Below are 19877 nucleotides of genomic sequence, written 5' to 3'. Positions count from 1 at the left end.
GGGGTTTTTATTAGTAGGGCTTTTGAGAAATATTATTGAAACCTAATTTTAAAAAAATGAAAAAAAATTATTTTGAATTTACCTGCGAGCTTCCTGAATTTTCCGCGTGGGGATGGGTTTTTTTTTCTATTGTCCCGCGCGTGGCGACTCACGATTGGTTTTCCATTTTATTGACAGGCGGTTACAGCCAATCACCACAAGCCACAATTCGATTAAGACGCTGACGCGGAAAACTAGAACCGCTTCAGGGTTGTTGTTTTTTTCCCATGTAACCGGCATGTAAATACCATTTTGTCACGCTTTGCATAGATAACGCTATTTTTCATCTAATGTTAGGAACACCTCGCATAGATGTGTCCGACCGCTGCAGCACTTTAACATCAGTGAAAAGCTTGCATGCTAGTGGCTGGAGCGCTCGTCTCCTGATATGAAATTGTGTGAATTGATCTGCTGAGATGCTGTCCACCGGTCCAGAGCTGCGGCTGCTGCGCCTTTTGTCTTGCTTAACTCTTGTCTTACTTTGTCAAGTTACTGACGCCAAGAAGGATTTAAAAAGCGCCTGCAACACCTGCCGGCAAATCACCGAGAACTTCAACAAGGTCAGTGAGCGTTTGCAGACCTTCTTCCTTTGTGTTGTTTTTCATTTCATGAACATACGTCAGTCTAATGTAAGATGCCTGGGTGTCCTTTACTCAGTGCAGGGTCCTTCTTATTTCTGGGCTCAAAAATTAAAATGTCTGCGTTGTATGTCAGGGCTTCGAGAGAACAGCAAACCAGAACTTTGGAGGAGGAAACACAGCCTGGGAGGAGAGGAAATTGTCTAAATATGAGACGAGGTGAGACAGCCAAGAGCCCAGCCTACAGGTCACCCTGCCACAGGTCCTGTGATCTGAGCTGTTTACTTGTTTACTTTTCACCAGACCTGCTTTCCATCAAATGAAGTTGTTTTCTTTTCTTTTCATGCAAATATAAATCTTCTTGTACATTTTGAGATGTATGTTTACAATCTCAAACTAACTTGTGCACTTGTCTCGTCTGCTGCTTTCCTTCCACCCCAGCGAGATTCGGCTGATGGAGATCGTGGAGGGGCTGTGCGACAGCAGCAGCTTTGAGTGCAACCACATGGTTGAGGAGCACGAGGAGCATTTCGAGACTTGGTGGTTCAAGAGGTGGGTTGATGCAAATGACGTGGTTGGATTTTAAAGGGGACCTAATGAGTGATGGACACATGGTCAGGCAGGCTGGCAGATGCTGATCAGGGTTGTTTGCGTTGTTAACCTGCTGTTAAACCTCGTCTCTTCCTGCCTTGTTTTCCTGTTGCAACACAGGAAAACGAAACATCCCGATCTGCACAAGTGGTTCTGCATAGAGACCATCAAAGTGTGCTGTCCAAAGGGAACATTTGGACCCGACTGCAATGGTGAGAATTTACAGATACACCCCCCAGTGCTCCAGTTATTCTTCCCCCCCCCCCGTGTTTCATCTTAATTTTAGGGCTTCCAATGTTATTATGAAAACAGGTTGCTTGTGTCATACAACTTTTGCATTTTTCCAATGCTGTCCCAAGTCGTCAGATCTGTAAAACATCTACTTGCAAACAGTCCATTTCTAATTTGCGCCTCCTGTCTTCACCCAACTGTCACTCAGGAATAAATGTCGGTGTGTGTGCAAGTGGCCCTAAACATGAGCTATGTCATGAGCAATGTTACACCTGACATCTTAAAGGCAGTTTAACAAAACAGTTTACGATGCATCTGTGGCACACATCTTATTATACTGACATCACTTTAAAATGAGGCTCACTAAGATGTGAGATGAGGAGTCAGGGACAGTATAGAGTGGGGGGCCATATTTGCAACTTATCAGCCGTATTTGAGCCTCCTTTCAAACCAAATTAACATGGACAACGACTACTTGGCAACCACCTACAGAAGTGCAACACATGAGGAAAAAGGATGTAATACAAATTTATGATTTCACACATTACCGATCTTCTATTTGTTGTGCCACAGGACCTTTAAAGAAAGATGCTTTTATATTTAGTGAGAGTTTTTGACATAAACATTACCATTACTGAACTATAGTGTTCAAACATCAGTGGTCTCTGTATTACTATGTATAGAAAAACAGTGGCATTGAGTGTTTTTGGTTTTTTTTGTTTTTTTAAAAAGAAAAAAATCTACCAAAAAAGCTGCAGAAGCTACCGTGCACAGAAAAAGAGAGATCCCAAGAGCGAGTTGTAAAATTTGGTTTAAAAGCACAAAAATAATTTGTCTGTCTTCATTTTTAAGCCTGTGTGGGGGGTTCTGAGCGACCCTGTCACGGGAATGGTGCGTGCGATGGAGACGGGACCCGTGGGGGAAACGGGAAGTGCAGCTGCCACCACGGTTATACGGGCGAGTTCTGCCTAGACTGCATCGACGGCTACTTCAACGAAGTGAGGAACGACAGCTTTTCTCTGTGCACAGGTAAAAAAAAATAATAATAAAAGACTCAGTTTACCTAAATAATAGAGGTGGGGATCACCATACATCCCACGATACGATATTATCACAATACTTAACGGATGATACGATATAAAAAAAAATTTTTTTAAAATATTTTGTGATATTCAGATTCTGTACATAAAGGTAAACTTTATCAATATTCATTTTATCTAATATCAAAGTCTCACTCTCAGTCTTTCTCTCATTTCAGTCAGTTTTATTGTTGACAAACTGAACGGTTTGTATTACAGTCTAGTCCAACTTAACTGAATGCAACCATCTGGTACAATTATAGCTATTCTGAACTATGCAATTTATGAAAACTATGCAGCCCATTCAGCAACTGAAGAATTTGAAAGTAAATTAAAACAAAATATAATTTTACGTTAAATAAAAAAGTTTTAAACTTAATTAAAATAAAACATGTCTTAAATTAAAATAAGTAAACTGTCATGTTGGTGCCAAAAAAAAGTTAAACATATTTGGACAGTGAAGGAATGTCAGGATTCTTGCTCAGAAAAAGGAGCTGATCAGTCCACAAAAACTTTTTTTGTAACAAAATATTGATTTCTGCTGTCCCTGTAACGATACATTATTAGCAAACAAAATATCACGATACTACACAGTATCGATTTTTTTCCCCCACCCCTACTAAATAAGTTACCTGCTGTTGCACCAGAAACTCATCACCAACATGAACGTACTGATGGAAATTTGGTCTTCACTTCTGCAGAATGTCACTTCTCTTGCAAGACCTGCACTGGAGCAAACAATCAGGACTGTGATGAGTGCAAGGAAGGCTGGGAGGAAGACGACCAGGAAACTTGTGTAGGTAAGACAACGTGTTCTGGCTCTCCATGCTACATGACATTCTCTTAACAAAAGTACTCAGATAAAGAGGTCATCTGAGCTATTGTTCTTGCTGTTTGGGTTCCATCATTGTTCCAACTTTGATTATTATACCACTGGTTGGATAAACCTGCAAATCTCCGATCTTTTTGCTGTTTCATAACAATTTATTGACTACACAAATTGTTGCGAAATCAACCAACAATGGACGGGTTAGTTATATTTTAAACTCAGAACAGTACCAGACCTCGTAAATTCTTGAAAATGTTATTTTTAAGTACATTTATGTTCATTTTAAAACTTGATGCTAGTAGCACAAGTCAGAATGCTAGCACAGGTTCGTCCAATTTAGCCTCAGTTTTCTGTTCTTGGCTAATACCCGGTGTGGTCTTCTGCTTCTCCGAGGTTTGATCTGCTGTTTTAGAGATGCTCTTCTGCATACCTTGGTTGTTTGTTTGAGTTAATCTTGCCTTCTTGAAGGCTTGAAGCAGTCTGAGGGGTATATTATGAAGTGAGATTAATGGCCATGTCAAGCTAAAAGTGGACTAAAAGGCTACATGTATAAAGGCCAATTTATACACCATGGAGTCCTACTTTAAAGAACTGTCATAGGTTTAACATTGTCTATTAGCCTGGATTTAAGAATTAAGAGTTTAAAATCATAACTCAGTGGAAAAATGAGACTAAAACTAAAACGTGGTGTTTCATGTCTACTTTAAAGCAGGGTGACGCGCCTTCACCCGTACCTCTGCCAACCCCTGCTTGATTCGTTCCTTTATGTACATTTTCCAGTGTCTCACACACACTCTTTTGGCTGTGTACACAAATTATGGGGGCGTACGCCATAATAAGTAGGTTTGGTTGAGCACAAGAATGACAACATTACAGGGCGCAAGTTTGATAACATCATGGAGAAGCTAACGGCTCTCCAACGGGAGATTTAGAGACCAGTGTTGGACTGTTAGAATTGCTTTGAAATTCATATGAGCTGTTCGCACTAAAGTAAAAAGCACCATCACTTCATGTGGATACCCTTTCAGCGCCAGCTGCGGTCGCAAGGCTGGAGCCGAACAAAAACACCCTGATAACGACTGTGTTTAGACTGTTCCTTCCCATTCCATGCAAGGCCACCTGGGTTGGCTGGAAGACTGTTTGCTTAGCCTAGCAGGGCGAAGGACACTGTCTCGCACACACATACATATACACTGATATGCACACACTCATCGCCCCTCCCTTTGCAAACGCCTTCGATGCTTGTTCCCTCCTGGGAACACGGCGGGTCTGAGCCCGCGCTGGAATGGTAGCGCTGGGCAGGATGGCTGCTGTGTTTGCTTCGGATTACTCCTCACCCCCCACCCGACCCTGTGGCTTGTCACGTGTTCCATAATGTTGTGCTGTGGACATGTATGTGCTTTTTGTGCAGAGGAGTTTTTTAGTTTCCTGTTCTTATGCTGTCCTCCCAGGAGCCCAGCATGAGTAGAGGTCTCTCTCTTTTTTTTTTTTTTTTTTTTCCTCTTGTACTTTCCCATTGTAGTGTATATTTCAGTGTTTTTTTTTGTTTTTTTTTTTCTGTAATGCTACCGATCTCCGACCTGTATCCCCATGTGATGTCTGTGTTGTGTGTGTGTAAGGTCGGGGGGGGGTGTCCCATTTCACTGCAGGGCAACCTGCACGTGTCGAATAAAGCCTTGATTGATTGGTTTAATTATGATCAGAATCATCTAAATCTTATATACATTAAATACAGGATGACAGAAGTGAATAAATACCACAGAAATGGAATGAAAGGGGAAAAAAACACCAAAATCATATTTGAACAATTTCATAATCAATACTTCGTTAAAATGCTACACTAGTGTAATTACAATCAAATGAGGTGTGTGTTAAGTTGCCTTAACCAGATCCTATACGTCAGCGGTCCCCAACCCACCTGTTGGGGACCTGTAGTGGGTTGCAAGAGGTCAGGGTGTGAAATTTACCGCTGCTATGTGTGGTGTGAAAATGAATGTTGACCTTTTGGCTGGGGTCAAAGAAGGCATGCCCAAGAACATCCAAGGGTTCGATCCGCCGGTTAGCATCCAAGTCCAGCATTAGTTTAATCAGGCTTACCAACAAATGCTGATCACTGTGGCATCCTGTTCTCATTTTCAATCAGGTCAACAAGACACTTAAGCTTTAAGTGTCGGGTTTCTTGTGGGTGAGTCCTGTCTGATATTCAAATTATTCTTTTGTTTTAAATATATTCAGCAGTGAACACTGCAGCTTTCTTCTTTTTCTCAAGGACAGTCTCAAGGATAGCCTGGTGGCTGGCCCTGAGTGTGTATGATGAACCGGATTACCCGGGTAAAGCAGCAGCCTCGTAGCACGCTCCAAAGCTATTTAGCCCAGAGACCACGTTTCAATAATTAAATGGAATCTGAAGCATATCCTCTGGTGGCCTGTACCAAAGAGCCTGTGCACAGACACGAGGAACTACTGCAGACACATGACATGATAGGCCAAAGTCCATAACTTTGACTTTGATGGGACACTGATAGTGGTCCACAACCATTATGTTATCAGGTTTGCAGGCAGCACGTATGATTCTCATAGAACTCAAGTGGGATAGGTCAAACGGGTTTTATTCCCGGAGTTCATAATTTAAGAATATACATTGCTCAATGTCAAAGGAAAAAGCCGTCTCACTTTACAACATTGGAAGTGTCTGGATCCAAGCGTTTCAACTTCTCCAGGATGGAAATGTCACATTTTACCTGTTTGCAAAAGTTTCATGGTGATTCTTGCTGTATTTGATAGTCACACATTGTGTTGTGGCATTTGGTTACAAAACAAAGTTGCCTTCTGTAAGCAAAGCCTCCACCAAAACGGGACCTTGACACTGTCAGGAGAGTGACTGATGTCCATTTGATCAGGTTCCCCTGGAGACGGGCACCAACTGCTCTTTGAATGGTCACAGGTGAATCTTGAGGCAGTGTAATAGTCAAACATTTTTGCTTTCACCCTCATTCTGCACCCACAATAGATAAAGCCAGAAGAAAAATGTTTTTGAACACAATTAAAATATAATGATCTATATCATATATATGATGCATATAAGAACTCTTTGAGGTTTACAGAGAACGGTCTGAAACATAGAAAATGTCCAGTGAGCTGCAGTTCTCTTGATGAAAATGCCAAAGTTCAGAAGAGAATGGCCAGACTGCTTTGAGCGAGTGGAAAGGCAACAGTAACTCAAATACCCGCTTGTTATAACCAAGATATGCATAAGAGCATTTCTGAACGCACAACACATTGAAGTTTGAAGCAGGTGGGCTACAGCAGCAGAAAACCACACCGTGTGCTACCCCTGTGACCTAAGAACAGGAATCTGAGTTCTCACCGGCTCACCAGAAGTTGGAAACTAGGAGTTTGGAAAGATGTTTCCTGGTCTGACGAGTCTCAATTTCTGCGGCAACATTCAGATGTTGGGGTCATAACTTGGTGTCGTAAAATGATAAGTCCTCAGTATCCACAATGTTCAGAAAACCTTGGAAAATACTGATACTGAATATGATCGCAATTTCATATTGGCACTGATGGGCTGCCCCAAACACACCCATGTGAAGACTTAGCATTACCTATTGACTGTGATGATCATCAGTTCATCATTATTAATAGGTGGATTTAATGCTAGTTCAGTCCCTCTAAGTGTTATATAGGAAGCATTTCCTATAAACAAAACTCAGGTCGGTCAAAATGAAAACCTACGTGACAGTTTTATAAACTGCCATTTTTAAATAGTTATATAGTATGATTCATTTTGCATTCACTCAATCAAAATTAATTTCCTATCTTTTTGGGAATACAGTATAGCATATGTACACACAGAGCCTGAATCAAAACGCCTGGCTTAACAGGGAAAGTTGATAACCACAGAGGTAATACTTATTATGTCCAGCCAAGGTTTTAATTTTGTCAAACCATTCCCCTCTGACCTCCACCATTAACATCCAGTTTTGCCCCTGAGATCTAATCTGCAGACACTCACATTTTTTTGTGTTTTCACTCTGTGGTAAAGCACACAAAGAATGATCAGCAGATGGCGCTGTGTGGTTGCCAGCCTGTTTGATGGCTCTCTGTCTGATGTGTTGCAGATGTAAATGAGTGTTCCAAAGACCCTGTTCCATGCAAAGAAGATCAGTACTGCCTCAACACAGAAGGTTCCTACTCTTGCAAGGGTAAGAGGTCATATGCCAAACAGTAGCTTTTGGAGCAGTGTGGAAATTTGCTTCCAGTGAACTTATCGCTGTTAGGTGTTTCATATTACAATGTCTGATTGTTATCCATTTACTGACAGTTTTGTGAGACCTATCTAACTTTATTCGGTATGTTTGTTCCTCAAAGCCTGTGATAAAGTTTGCTCCGGCTGCACTGGAGCCGGTCCCGATAACTGCCAGGCTTGTGCCAGCGGGTACCAAGACACAGAGGGAACCTGCACAGGTATTATTCACTATTTGAAAGATTTCTGACACTACGTTAAAGTATCAGTCTCCACTTTGAGTTTAATACAAATGAAGCCAAAAGACGCAGTCCTTGGAAGTAAATTCTTAGTGCTTCCATGCTGGCGACCTGTCTAGGGTGGACCCTGCCTCTCGCCCTATGACATGTCATTGATGTGCATACTGTAAGCATGAGTCTCTCATCACAGTAGGATGCAGGCTTAACTTTAGATCACTTTATATTTGCATATTTACATCTTCCCTTTATGTGTCTTTAATTGTTGTAATAAAAAAAGATATTGTGAGCTCCAGACTGCTGTGGATGGACAGAACCTCTTAATTCTACCCTTGGAAAGTCTGTTTTAGTTCCCCTTAACTGATGTCACATTTGTAAGGATAATGCATTTTTGGGTTGCACCCATGAAAAACTTCTCTATACATTTTATCTATATATTCGATTTTTATTTTATTTTTTTTAATGTATTTATTTAAATCTTTGCCAGATGTGGATGAGTGTTCGCAGTCAGAGCCAGTGTGCACAAAAGAGCACCAGGAGTGTGTCAACAATCAAGGCAGCTACACGTGCATCTGCTTTGAAGGCTACGAGGAGCAAGATGGGGAGTGTGTGCAAACACAACAGCCAGGTGAGGATGAGTGTTGGCATGAGGTAGCACAATACCCATTCTAACAAGTTTTCAGTAGTAATGTAGGATGTGAGGATGTTATTTAAGCAACATGTTTACTTTGTGTGCTTCACTGACTGCAGTGTGATTAATTCTATAAGTTTTCCTATGTTAGATACAGCCGAGGAGTCGGAAGCATCTGAGGCAACCGCGAGTCCACACGGAGAGCTTTGATGTCACAAACGGGGACCAGGAAGAACAAACTGTTGACATTGCTGCACATTCGAAGCCCCTCCTTCATAAAACTGTCAACCACATGCACTTAACGAAACAACGAGAGCCGAGAGGACGTCGATTTCCAGCAGAGGATGATTAACAGAGAAAAAAAAACACACACCTTTTACGCTCTCACCATGCTGGGTGTTGCTTTTCTCCAGTGTGCTCAGACTCGTTGTCTTTGTCTTATATGGTTTTAAAAAGCAACGATGTTTCAATAAAGATTCATTATGTGAAGTTTATCAAAAACTGACCGACGTCATCGGAATGCGGACGCTTTCAGCTTTGGGAGTTTTTGTGTATGTTGCAGCAATCATGCATTACCACAGGATGGCAGTATAGTCTTATGAAATAAAGACGCTCCAGCTTTAAACCATCTGGACAGGACTAGACGGTGCTTCTCTTGCCCTGATATCGCATAAATATTTTGAAGCTAGGCCAGATCACAGCTGTGTATTGTCCATTATATTCAATATCAACATCATTCTTATTTCCACCAACATTAACCCTCACTTATACCACACGGCCCGGTTCTACATGACGTCTGCTTGGTCTTGCAAACCCGAACCATCACCTACCCTTGATTGGCATGCTTTTTGGAAAGGCCCTTCCTCTGGCCCTGTGGGGATCAAAACACATTTTTCTAACCTAAGTCTCACCTTGCGGTAAATCTTCCCAGCTTCCTCTGTGATGATGTCAGCTGTTTTGACTGCAAGGCCCTCTAAGACATAAGAAAGGGCAAGTAAAGGCCTGTCTAATCTAGCAGTGAGGCAGCAGAGAGCCCACCTCTCTGCCTACTGTTAACTCCACCATATGGAAAGGGGTTTTCTGGAGGCATAGGAATATGGGGTTCACCAAACATATAGATATATATAGATAGATAGATAGATAGATAATTGCCAAAGCAGAAAATTAGTAGAAGGAAAAAAATGAGCAAACTTGTCCTTCTTTAAAATTCATGACTTATAGCTCTAGCAAGACTGTTTTTTCTTTAGGAGAGCACCAGTATGAGTCAGCGTACTGACTAATACATGAGTCAGTGTACCTATTATTGATGCTACAACACCCATCTAGGTGAGTTTAGCTGTTATGAGATGTACACTGTATTTGTTATGATGCTTCCACCGCCGCCTCAGCCGCAGACCAGCTCAAGCGGGGATCATCATGTCGCGGCGAGCTGATGCAGAGTGACCAGGCACCATGAGTAATCACTGTAAATTCACCTGTTTTTTTTTTTTTTCTCTGACGCACAGGGCTTTTCTTATTTATTGCACTCCGAGGCAGTGGCGCAGCAGAGATTTTGTGATTCACTCACAGCGCCCGTCTTATCAGGCTGTGGCACAAAGTGGGATTCATTTCACTTATCTAAGATGCACAGTCACTCTGTTTGGACTGCTGACTTTCTGGAGTCGGGGGTATTTCTTGAAGCTGAATGCCAAAATGTGAGATAATTTTCTGTGGTTCATGCTCACTTTACTTCCCCTGGAAGTTAATCATCAGTGTCTCAACAAAGTCAGAGAAGCAAGTTTCACAGGTCTGAGGCTATCTTGTATTACATCTGTAGACTCATTTCAGATTCTTAGTACCCTTTCCTGTAGTAGGTTTTACACGTCATGTTAAATACTGTGCAAAAGTCTCAACCCGCCTATCATTTCTTAAAATATTTTGTTTCCAAAGAGCCAGACCTTCTTCTCACTTTAAAAGTGGCTTTGAGCAATAGCTCTCCAAAGGTGTCTGAAGGTCTTTCAAAGTTTTCTTTGTCCATTGGTTAGTTTTTCACTTATGGTCAGGAACTTTGCGTTTTTAGGGCTTTGGAAATCGAAGTGAGTGACGTTAGGTTGAGGGTCTGAGGACACCTGAGGAATGGAGAAGAAGTGTACTGGTGTGTGAGCATCATTCTTGTCTCAGGAACAAGAGTGATTTGAAAAGCTGTAGTGACTACAGAAGGTTTTGATGAGCTGTACCATGAAGACATGGGAAAGAGTTTTCCAGGTTAAGAAGAGGTGATGAGTTGCACTGTGTCTTTCTGGATCTGTAGTACTGTAGTGCAGGGCATTTTTGAGGACAGTGGTAAGGTGTGCAGTAGGAGTGATGGATGGATTCGAGTTGGGGGTGGGACTATATCAGGGATCGGCTTTGTAAGAGAGTGCCAGGAGGGTGGTGACTGCTTGAAGGATAGCAGATTTACAAAGACGGTAGTGAGAGCTGCTATGATGCATGGTTTTGAGATGTTGGTCAGATTGAAAGACTGAGGTGGCAGAATTGAAGATGTTATGGTTTTAGTTAGGAGTGGGCATGACAGACAGGATGAGAAATGAGTACATCAGAGGGTCAGCTCAGGTCGAGCAATTTGGAGACAAAGTTGCAGAGACAAGGATGAGATGGTTTGGAATGAGAGGAGAGATAGTGGATATGTTGGACAAAGGATGCTGAAGGTGGAGATGCCAAGCAAAGGGAAGACCACAGAGAAGGTTAATGGATGTAGTGGGATGATCTGATATCATCGTGTTGGTGTTGTTCCCAGATCATCATGAAAATGTTGTTCCAGGTTCAACATTGCAAGTGACCAATCACATTGTTGTGACGTTATTCTTTTGCGCACCAAGCTATTCGTGCATTTATGAAATTCCAATGTTGCAAGGACAATATCAATTCTGCTTACCGTTTATTAAAGGGTTAGGGTCAGGGTCCGTTGATTGGCGAACAGAGGCGGTTTCTCGCAATTTTAGGAACATTTTTTTTGTTTTACGGTGGTTTTTCTCGAAGTTGCAAAAGTCTGACGTCACAACATTCTGATTGGTCACTTGCAATGTTGATCCTGGAACACCATTTAGTATGATGATCTGGGAACAACACCAACACGATGATATCAGGTCGTGCGATGTAGTGAGGCGGGATTGGCATGATACAGGAAGATATTGGGGATAAGGTGAGGCAGATATATCGCTATGGTGACCCCTAAAGGGAGCAGCTAAAAGAAGTGTCTCTAGGCACTTTATTACTAGCAACCTGTTACAAAAAATCATTGTTTTCTTGTCACTTCTTTAGTTGAATCTATGAAAAGGTTTGTACACTAGTACAGTAATAGAACATTAGTTCAGTTGATAAATCTACTGTTCACCGAAGCCTCATCAGAAATAGTTTCGGTGAAAGGGAAGAAAACACTGAGGAACACTGCCTCAGTGAAGACCTGTTGTCACTGCCAAATTGTCACCAGTATGTATGTAGGAGGTCCAGAGTGATGTAGAACAGTGTCTATGGCCATCTGTAAAGCACAGTGAAGGCTTGTGATGGTTTGGTACTGCAGTTCAGCCTGTGGTGTTGGGATTTGTCAAAATTGATGGAATTCTAAACACAGAAAAATAATACCTGGAAAACACCTGATTGGCAGTGGCTTCATTTTTCAGAGTGACAATGCTGTCAAACACACTGCCAATGTGGTAAAACCATAGAAAACCATAAAATGAACCACTATCAGTCATGGATTGGCCTCCCCAGAGCCCTGAAGTCAACATTATTGAATCAGTGTGTGATCATCTTGATGGAGAACAGAACAAAAGTCAGACAACATCAAAAAGAACTCAGAATGTCCTTCAAGAAGCCTGCTCACAACTACTTAAAGAAATGCAAAAAGAGAGTTCAGACTGTGTTGAAGAATAAAGGTGATCCTGCCTCTGATAATACATAACACTTCAGGTCTTGATGCATGCTCAATCATCCAGGTAAGTAAATCCATATCTTTTTCAGTGGGAGAAACGTTTCGTCACTCATCCAAGTGACTTCTTCAGTCTCAGCTGACTAAGCCGGACATTAAGGAGTGTGCAGAATCTCACACTCAACTTTTACCTGGTACCTGGTGGCAGGAGCACCTGTTCCAAACACTTTTTTGATTGGAGCAACATTTCAGTGTTTTGCACTTGTGATCTTTCAGATACAGGCCTTCTGATCACAGGACTCGCCCACTTGTCTGCTGTTTAAATGAGGGTATTGTTTATTCCTGATGCTGGCCTTCATTTTCGTGCAGTGTAGTGAATCCCTGGTCAGTCTCCACACACACACACGCAAGAAAAAAAAAGAACTAAAACGTGCATCAAGATGTGTTTATGTGTCTACTCATGCATGTGGACCAATCCTCTGTGGTTGGAGGGGCACCCTGCTCAATTTTCTCTCGACTTTGTGGTGGTTTTTTCTCCTGCCAGTAAACTCAGCTGTGAAACACATGGTCCGGCTGTAGCGGGGTGACTGCGAGGACGCTGACGGGGTTACCGAGAAAGCCTAGCATCAAGCAGAGCAGGAAAATACACTGACAGTAAGCTGATGGCACCAGGATCTTCTACACTCAGAAATGCCTTTTCTTTTTCTTTTTTTGTTTTAGCCTGCCAGGACACTGTGCCCTCTATTTCCTGGCATCTCTGATTCTCCTCCTCCTGCTCATTCATCAGCGGTTAGATCGCAGGGCTGCTGTTTCTAAAAGCTATCCTTAGACAACAATCTTCATTGTTCCATTGTAAGGCAGTGGGACAGCGATAATCACAGTCCTGAGGTACACTGAGGGAAACTGCATGCTTAACTAGAAGCCAGATGTGGCACCATGTGTTTTTGTTGTCTGTTAGTGGTCTGCGCCGCCTCTGATGTGAGGCACTCCTTAAACTTGGTTCCCTCTCTGATGCGGTTGGGTTTGCCTTCCTTTTACCCAGCTGGATGCTCAGCCGCCAACAATTAAGCCTGACAAAGTGGAAACTCTGCAGGGCTGACCCAAACTGGATGCAGGACTCCTCAAGGTGCCGCTTGGTTGGTCACTTTGAGGACCCTTCAAAAGATGTGCAATGAGCCTGAGTGAAAGAAACCAGCACTCCTGCTTTAGTATGCTTCATAAAATGTAGGCTTTGGAGAGAAGTGAAAGCATGGGATAGATTACAGAGAAGCAGCTGGGGCCTAGCTATAGCTGTTTGCTTCAGGTGAAGGAGGGGGAAATTAGAAATTTGGTCTGTGTGAAACAGAGAAATAACGCACTGACTTGCAGTCTGTATGACCCTTGAAACACAAATGACCAAAAATCCAGTTTGGCAGTTTATTATAAAGTCTGTATCCGAGGCTCCAAACAGGGAAGTGTGTGCACTTTTGTAACCAAATAAAGGCTTCAGATGAGAAGGTTTAATGGTTTAAAGTATATTGGTGATCTAGACTGCAACATGAAAGACTCCTGGGATAGCTCATCTGATATGAAATATATAAATCTGAAATTAACTTAGTTTTCACTCGTATGTACTTATTTGTAGGGAGCAGACTATCATATTACACAACAATACCAATCCAGCACACAGTGATATTTAGCAGTCAGTTTAAACAGCTCCCATTTGAATATGTTTATTTGTTTCATATACTTTGGTTAATCTCCCCTTCAAGTTTGCCTTTTTTGTTCACCTTGATGATTGGATTTTCACTGTGTGCCTAAACTAGAGCCTGATGAATATATGGTTTGTAAGACCAACACCCGATATTTGTTCCTTTCCAATGTTCCAATACATTGGCCAATTTTTATTTCTAGACATATGAACTGTAAAAATATTTACCTAACCTTTGTTTTTTGACTCATGTACACTGCGTGACTGTGCTCTGATCAGCTGCTTGGTGTGTTTGTGTTGTTCCAAATATGTGTTGTCATCAGGGACGAACTAGACAACATCAACACTTGTAACATGGCTGAAGCGTGTTTCTTCTTTACTCTTTAAAATTTTCATTTATCAACTGTTAGAAATGCTGATATCAGTACATCAGTAAATAGTTGACGTCTGTCCATAACATGAGTGTGCCGATAAATCAGTTAGACTCTAGCCTCAGCTTCTGTGTCACACTAATCGCACTGCTCATGGGAGCAATTTTGGTAAAGAATTCAAAGCATCCAAACATGAATGTGGTGCATCAGGTAAGAAACAACCTTGTCTTAATCCTCAAAATGCAATTAAAACACCCACCATTTTGAGAATGGATGAGTTCCAATGAGATTCATCTTAGATGCACCAGTGCAAATGCTCAGTGGGCTTTGTAACTGCACATCCTATGCCATCCATAGCATCTACTACAACTGCCTGTTAAGAGGAGCCTGTGTGGAAGTGTAAAGTTGTATCGTTACACAAAAACACTAAACTGGAAGACGCTAAAATGCTGATGATAAAAATGTAAAATCTGTTTATATCAGGGAGAAAAAGTGGGAAATTACCACTAAATTTATTTTAGTGGTACGTTTGCAGCCCAGTCTAAAGATGAATGTTGAAATGTCACCCCCAAAATACTTTTGTTTGTGTACCAAAAAGCCATCCTTTCATTTCCTGCTTTTCCAATTCAGGATTTCGGGGTTGCTGGGGCGTGTCCCAGCTGCCATAGGGAAAAAGGGGTCAACCCTGGACAGGTTATCTGTTTCTTGTAGGGTTTATACATGTGCATGGACATGAATCATCCCATCCATCCATCTGTACATCCATTTTTTTCCCACTTATCCAATTCTGGGGCTGGAGTCTATCCCAGCTGTCGTACAGCGAGAGGCTTGGTACCCTCTGGACAGATCGCCAATCTGCTGCAGGGCACGGCCATGAATGAATCATCCCTACCATCACGAATCATCAGTTTTTGTTTTTTGTTTTTATTTTAACAGACAGCTCAGCTTTGAAGTGAATGTTTCAGTTGGCAGGATGTTTCATGTTCGTGTGGTGATGGATGTTCTTGAGACTCCTTATAGCGCTGTCACACTAGTATGAAAATGCCCTGTAATGAGGAAAAATTAGTGTTTGACTTTGAATGCATTGCAATTTTTCATATTTAGAAACCTAATTTATAAACGCAGACAGATTTCCAACATGTTACAATCAATATGAGTCAGTCTGGACCGATGAGTGCGTACCTCCTTGCAACTCAGTTGATTGCCACCCAGGTTTCTTCTAGTTAAAATAGTATAAAACCAAGGTTGAAGAGCGTGTGAATCTTTCTGCAGTTGAATATCAACCAAGTCAATATTTGTGAAGGAATTTCAGAATTTCTCTTTCAAATCTATCAGGTTCTGTCTGGTCTCCAATTGTAAGTAGTTAAAATGAATTTTTTCGAATGTAGCTGACAGCAGATTTGCAGCAGATGGCAACAGATTTGCGATTTTCACTGATTTATCACAGTTAATTGCTTTATTTGTCATGGTCCTGGGTCGTTGACCCAGCGTTTTGTGTTTTGTGACTATTTCCCTCTGTTCTAGTTATTCTGTGTCCTCCCCCCTTGTGTCCGGTTCGGGTTCTAGATTTCCTGTTTTACTTTGTAGGTCTGTGTCTCGTTATGCCCATTAAGTTCCAGCTGTGTCCCCTCCTGTGTGCCATTTCCTCATTACCTGGTGTGTGTATTTATAGTTGGTGTCTGCCTGTGCTCCTCGTCGGCTCGTCTGCGTTCATCTATGTATCACTGCGTTCCTCCGTGTAGCTCTGCAGTCTATGGTGTTTCGTTCCTGTCTCTGCGTCTCTCTGCCCCGCACCCCTTTTGTATGGTCTCAGGTTTGTCTTTAGTTTCTCCCAGTTTAGGTTTGTAATTGCTCATGTTGAGTTGCCTGTTTTTGCCACCACCACCACCTTGTAAATAAACATCACTCTGTCATCAGTTCGCTGCATCTTGGGTCCTCCTTTTCCTCCACACCACACGGCTCCCTCCGCCAGCCGTGACAGTACGAGCCGACCAACATGGACCCAGCAGCATTCGCACCTACCCAGGAGTTTCGGGAGGAGGTAACCGACACGGTCGCAAGGTTGGTAAACCTGTGGCTCGAGCAGGAGGAAGAAGAGTTCCACCGCGCTGTAGAAGCCAGGCTACAGCAGCTACTCTCTGCACACTCCTGGCTGCTAGACTCGCTTCACCCGCTGGCACGGGACTTCCTCCTTCATGAGCTGCACCTTCGCCCTCCAGCCGCTACCGCTTCCCAACCCAGCCCGGCGGTGAAGATTTTGCCCGGCCCGCCGGAGGTTTTGCCCGGCCCGCCGGAGGTTTTGCCCGGCCCGCCGGAGGTTTTGCCCGGCCCGCCGGAGGTTTTGCCCGGGAGGAAGCGACGATCGCGCCGTCGGCGCGTCGCCCCACAGCCGGAGAGTAGGACTTCGGAACTGCCGGCTGTGGTGAGTGGAAAAGACACTCCGTCTGTTTCGCCAGCTCGAATGACTGTTTATTCCGGGGCTGTGTTTGTTGAGCCAGCTGCCCAGCAGGTAGCTCAGTTAGCCGCCCAGCAGCCACTAGCTCTGTTAGCCACTCAATCGCCACCTCCATTACAGTCACAGCCAGACCTATTAGACACTTGGTTACAATCCATAGCTCAGTCAATAGCTCTGTTGGCAAGAGACTCATCAGCTTTATTATCAGCTCAGCCACCTATTCAGCCACCATCTTCACCAGCTCCGCCTGTATTACAAGTCGAGTCCATCCAACCGGAAAAGCACTGTATTTCACCTGTTCATGTCAAGCAGAGAGACACACTACATAACGCAGTTTTCAGTCCGCAACAGCTGGCCAGCCCAGAGACTGTGACGCACTCCAGGGCCTCCCCAGAGGCTGGGTCCCAGCCCCCGGCCGACTCTGGACCCCTGGAGATTAAGAAGCCAGCTGAGGACTGTATCCGGCTGTCGCTGCCCGAGCTGGGTCAATGCTCTGTGCAGCTGCAGTCTGCCTTGTGTTTGCCAGAGGCCCGTGTGCCTGCTGGTTCTGACCTGTGCCTGCCAGAGGCCTGTGTGCCTGCTGGTTCTGACCTGTGCCTGCCAGAGGCCCGTGTGCCTGCTGGTTCTGACCTGTGTGTTCCAGGGGCCCCGGTGCCCACTGGTCCAGAGACTGTTTTCGCTGGGGGGCCCGAGGAGCCCATCCAGCCTCCTGCTTCGCCTGCTGGGGGGCCCGAGGAGCCCGTCCAGCCCCAAGACCCATCATCTCCACCAGCTGCAGCCTCTGTGTCTTCACCCACGCCGTCGCCTGGTCCAGCCTCTGCTTCACCCACGCCTGGCCCGGCTTCAGCCTCTGCTTCACCCACGCCTGGCCCGGCTTCAGCCTTCGTGTCTTCAGCATCGCCTGGCCCGGCTCCAGCATCCTCGTCAGCATCGCCTGGTCTGGCTTCTGCTTCAGCTTCGCCTGGTCCGGCCTCTGCTTCAGCATCCTCATCAGCTGCCTCGTCTGGTCCAGCCTCTGCTTCGGTCTCGTCTGGTGCTGCGACGGCCACGCCACCTTCGGGTCCCAAACTGCCGCCTCGACATCAGTGGTCATCTGCCAGGCCGCTGGTGGAGCGTCATCGTCACTATGGATGACCTCCTAGACGCCGCCGTTGCTGTCCGCACGGTCGGCCGCCTGAACTGTTTCCTCGTCACCGCCGTTGCTGTCCGCACGGTCGGCCGCCTGAACGGTTTCCTCGTCGCCGCCGCTGCCGTGTGCACGGTCGGCCCTCTGAACTGCCTCTGCTCCGCCACCGCTGCCTTCCACTCGGTCGGCTTTCGGAGCTGTGTCGCCGACGTGGCCGGCCTCAGAAGATAAACTGTCCTGGACTTCTGAGCTGTGAGCCTCTGGGCCGGCCTCCTGAACTGTGTTTTGTCCTGGTACTCCAGCATGTGTGTTTTTGTTTTGGACAATTCCCTCGGTCCGCTGGAGCTTGTTTTGTTCGGTGTTGGTCCCTCCGTCCTGGGCCCCCGCCGCCCGCCCTGGGTTGGTCGTCTGTTTTTGTTTTGGGCTGTCTGGAGCCAGCCCTTGGAGGGGGGGTACTGTCATGGTCCTGGGTCGTTGACCCAGCGTTTTGTGTTTTGTGACTATTTCCCTCTGTTCTAGTTATTCTGTGTCCTCCCCCCTTGTGTCCGGTTCGGGTTCTAGATTTCCTGTTTTACTTTGTAGGTCTGTGTCTCGTTATGCCCATTAAGTTCCAGCTGTGTCCCCTCCTGTGTGCCATTTCCTCATTACCTGGTGTGTGTATTTATATTTATTTATGTAGCTCTGCATTCTATGGTTTTTCGTTCCTGTCTCTGCGTCTCTCTGCCCCGCACCCCTTTTGTATGGTCTCAGGTTTGTCTTTAGTTTCTCCCAGTTTAGGTTTGTAATTGCTCATGTTGAGTTGCCTGTTTTTGCCACCACCTTGTAAATAAACATCACTCTGTCATCAGTTCGCTGCATCTTGGGTCCTCCTTTTCCTCCACACCACACGGCTCCCTCCGCCAGCCGTGACATTATTATCACAGATTACATATAACTGTCATTTTGACCCCATGCACACGAGACTGAGTCCATTCTTTCTCTGTTTTTTGCAATAAAATGCCAAAAAGACCAACAAAAGTTGGTCTGAAGACAGTAACTGACGGTGAGCGGTCAACCAATGGGACTTCAGCATTACTGGGGCCTTGCTGTCCTGGCAACCAAGAAAACACGAAATAAGTGGCAACTCTCATTTTTAATCTAAAACGCTGTCTTTTTCTAACCCAAGCCATGTAGTTTTATTTCTTAAACCTAAGCAAACAAAGAATGACAAAGTAATTGGAGATGAAGTATCTGAATTTCAGGAGTGGGACCACGCCTCCAAACAAGCTCCTTCCGGTTCTCATCTATATATGTTCCCCCAGTTCTACAAGCTGTTCACTTTCATTTACGTGCCCCACCGTCCCTCCCCTTTTCAATTCTTCTGTTTAGTACGTGGGGATCTGCCAGGCCCAAGCGCTGGCGCCAGTCCCCTTCGAGGCCTTCCCCAAACCGCAGCTCAATTCATGTCCAAGCCATTCACCTTTATCTACTATAATCAGGGCTGCACATAAGTGGTCCGCAGGTGCGCTGTCAAAATAAAAGACGCGCACCAGATAAGAAGTTGCAACGCGCGTTTGCGTACATAAGATTTTCTGGAGGAGGACAGACATTTGTTTAGAACTCTTAAAGATGTCGAAGACGCTCCTTTAAGCAATTACTTTGGTGTTCCTCCACCTCCACAGAAATGTCAGAAGGAGTCCGAACCGCAAAAGAAGCGCGTATTCTCAGAAAAGTGGTTGCAGGTGGTGAGCTGGCTTCAAACAAATGATGAACGCACAGAGATGTGGTGCAGAATGTGCCGTGAAAATCCCACTCTAGCTGACAAAAACAGTGCCTTTTATATGTCTTTTATTTTGACAGCGAATGCGCACCTGCAGACCACTTATGTG

At 44.3% G+C, this 19877-nt stretch overlaps 1 protein-coding gene across 1 annotated transcript; it reads left to right on the top strand.

Moving 5' to 3' along the window:
* The first annotated feature begins 193 nt into the window (after nucleotides 1-193).
* creld2 (CRELD disulfide isomerase 2) lies at nucleotides 194-8961 on the top strand. Its single transcript, XM_026146076.2, has 10 exons — nucleotides 194-599; nucleotides 754-836; nucleotides 1059-1169; nucleotides 1329-1420; nucleotides 2292-2468; nucleotides 3220-3318; nucleotides 7469-7552; nucleotides 7719-7814; nucleotides 8317-8457; nucleotides 8612-8961. The coding sequence occupies exons 1-10, from the start codon at nucleotides 456-458 to the stop codon at nucleotides 8668-8670; spliced, it is 1086 nt and encodes a 361-aa protein (XP_026001861.1). The 5' UTR covers nucleotides 194-455; the 3' UTR covers nucleotides 8671-8961.
* Nucleotides 8962-19877: the final 10916 nt, after the last annotated feature.

Source organism: Astatotilapia calliptera, chromosome 17 (assembly GCF_964374335.1).
Source record: "Astatotilapia calliptera chromosome 17, fAstCal68.1, whole genome shotgun sequence".
NCBI lineage: Eukaryota > Metazoa > Chordata > Actinopteri > Cichliformes > Cichlidae > Astatotilapia > Astatotilapia calliptera.
The sequence above is the reverse complement of the archived record's forward strand: the minus strand, read 5'-3'. Positions and strand labels throughout refer to the sequence as shown.

What these genes read in the sequence shown, in the direction of transcription:
- creld2 (XM_026146076.2), top strand. Translation starts at nt 456, where the DNA reads ATGCTGTCCACCGGTCCAGAGCTGCGGCTGCTGCGCCTTTTGTCTTGC. An exon ending in TTGTCTAAATATGAGACGAG is followed by an intron (nt 837 to 1,058) that starts GTGAGACAGCCA and finishes CTTCCACCCCAG; the next exon opens with CGAGATTCGGCTGATGGAGA. An exon ending in CGACCAGGAAACTTGTGTAG is followed by an intron (nt 3,319 to 7,468) that starts GTAAGACAACGT and finishes GATGTGTTGCAG; the next exon opens with ATGTAAATGAGTGTTCCAAA.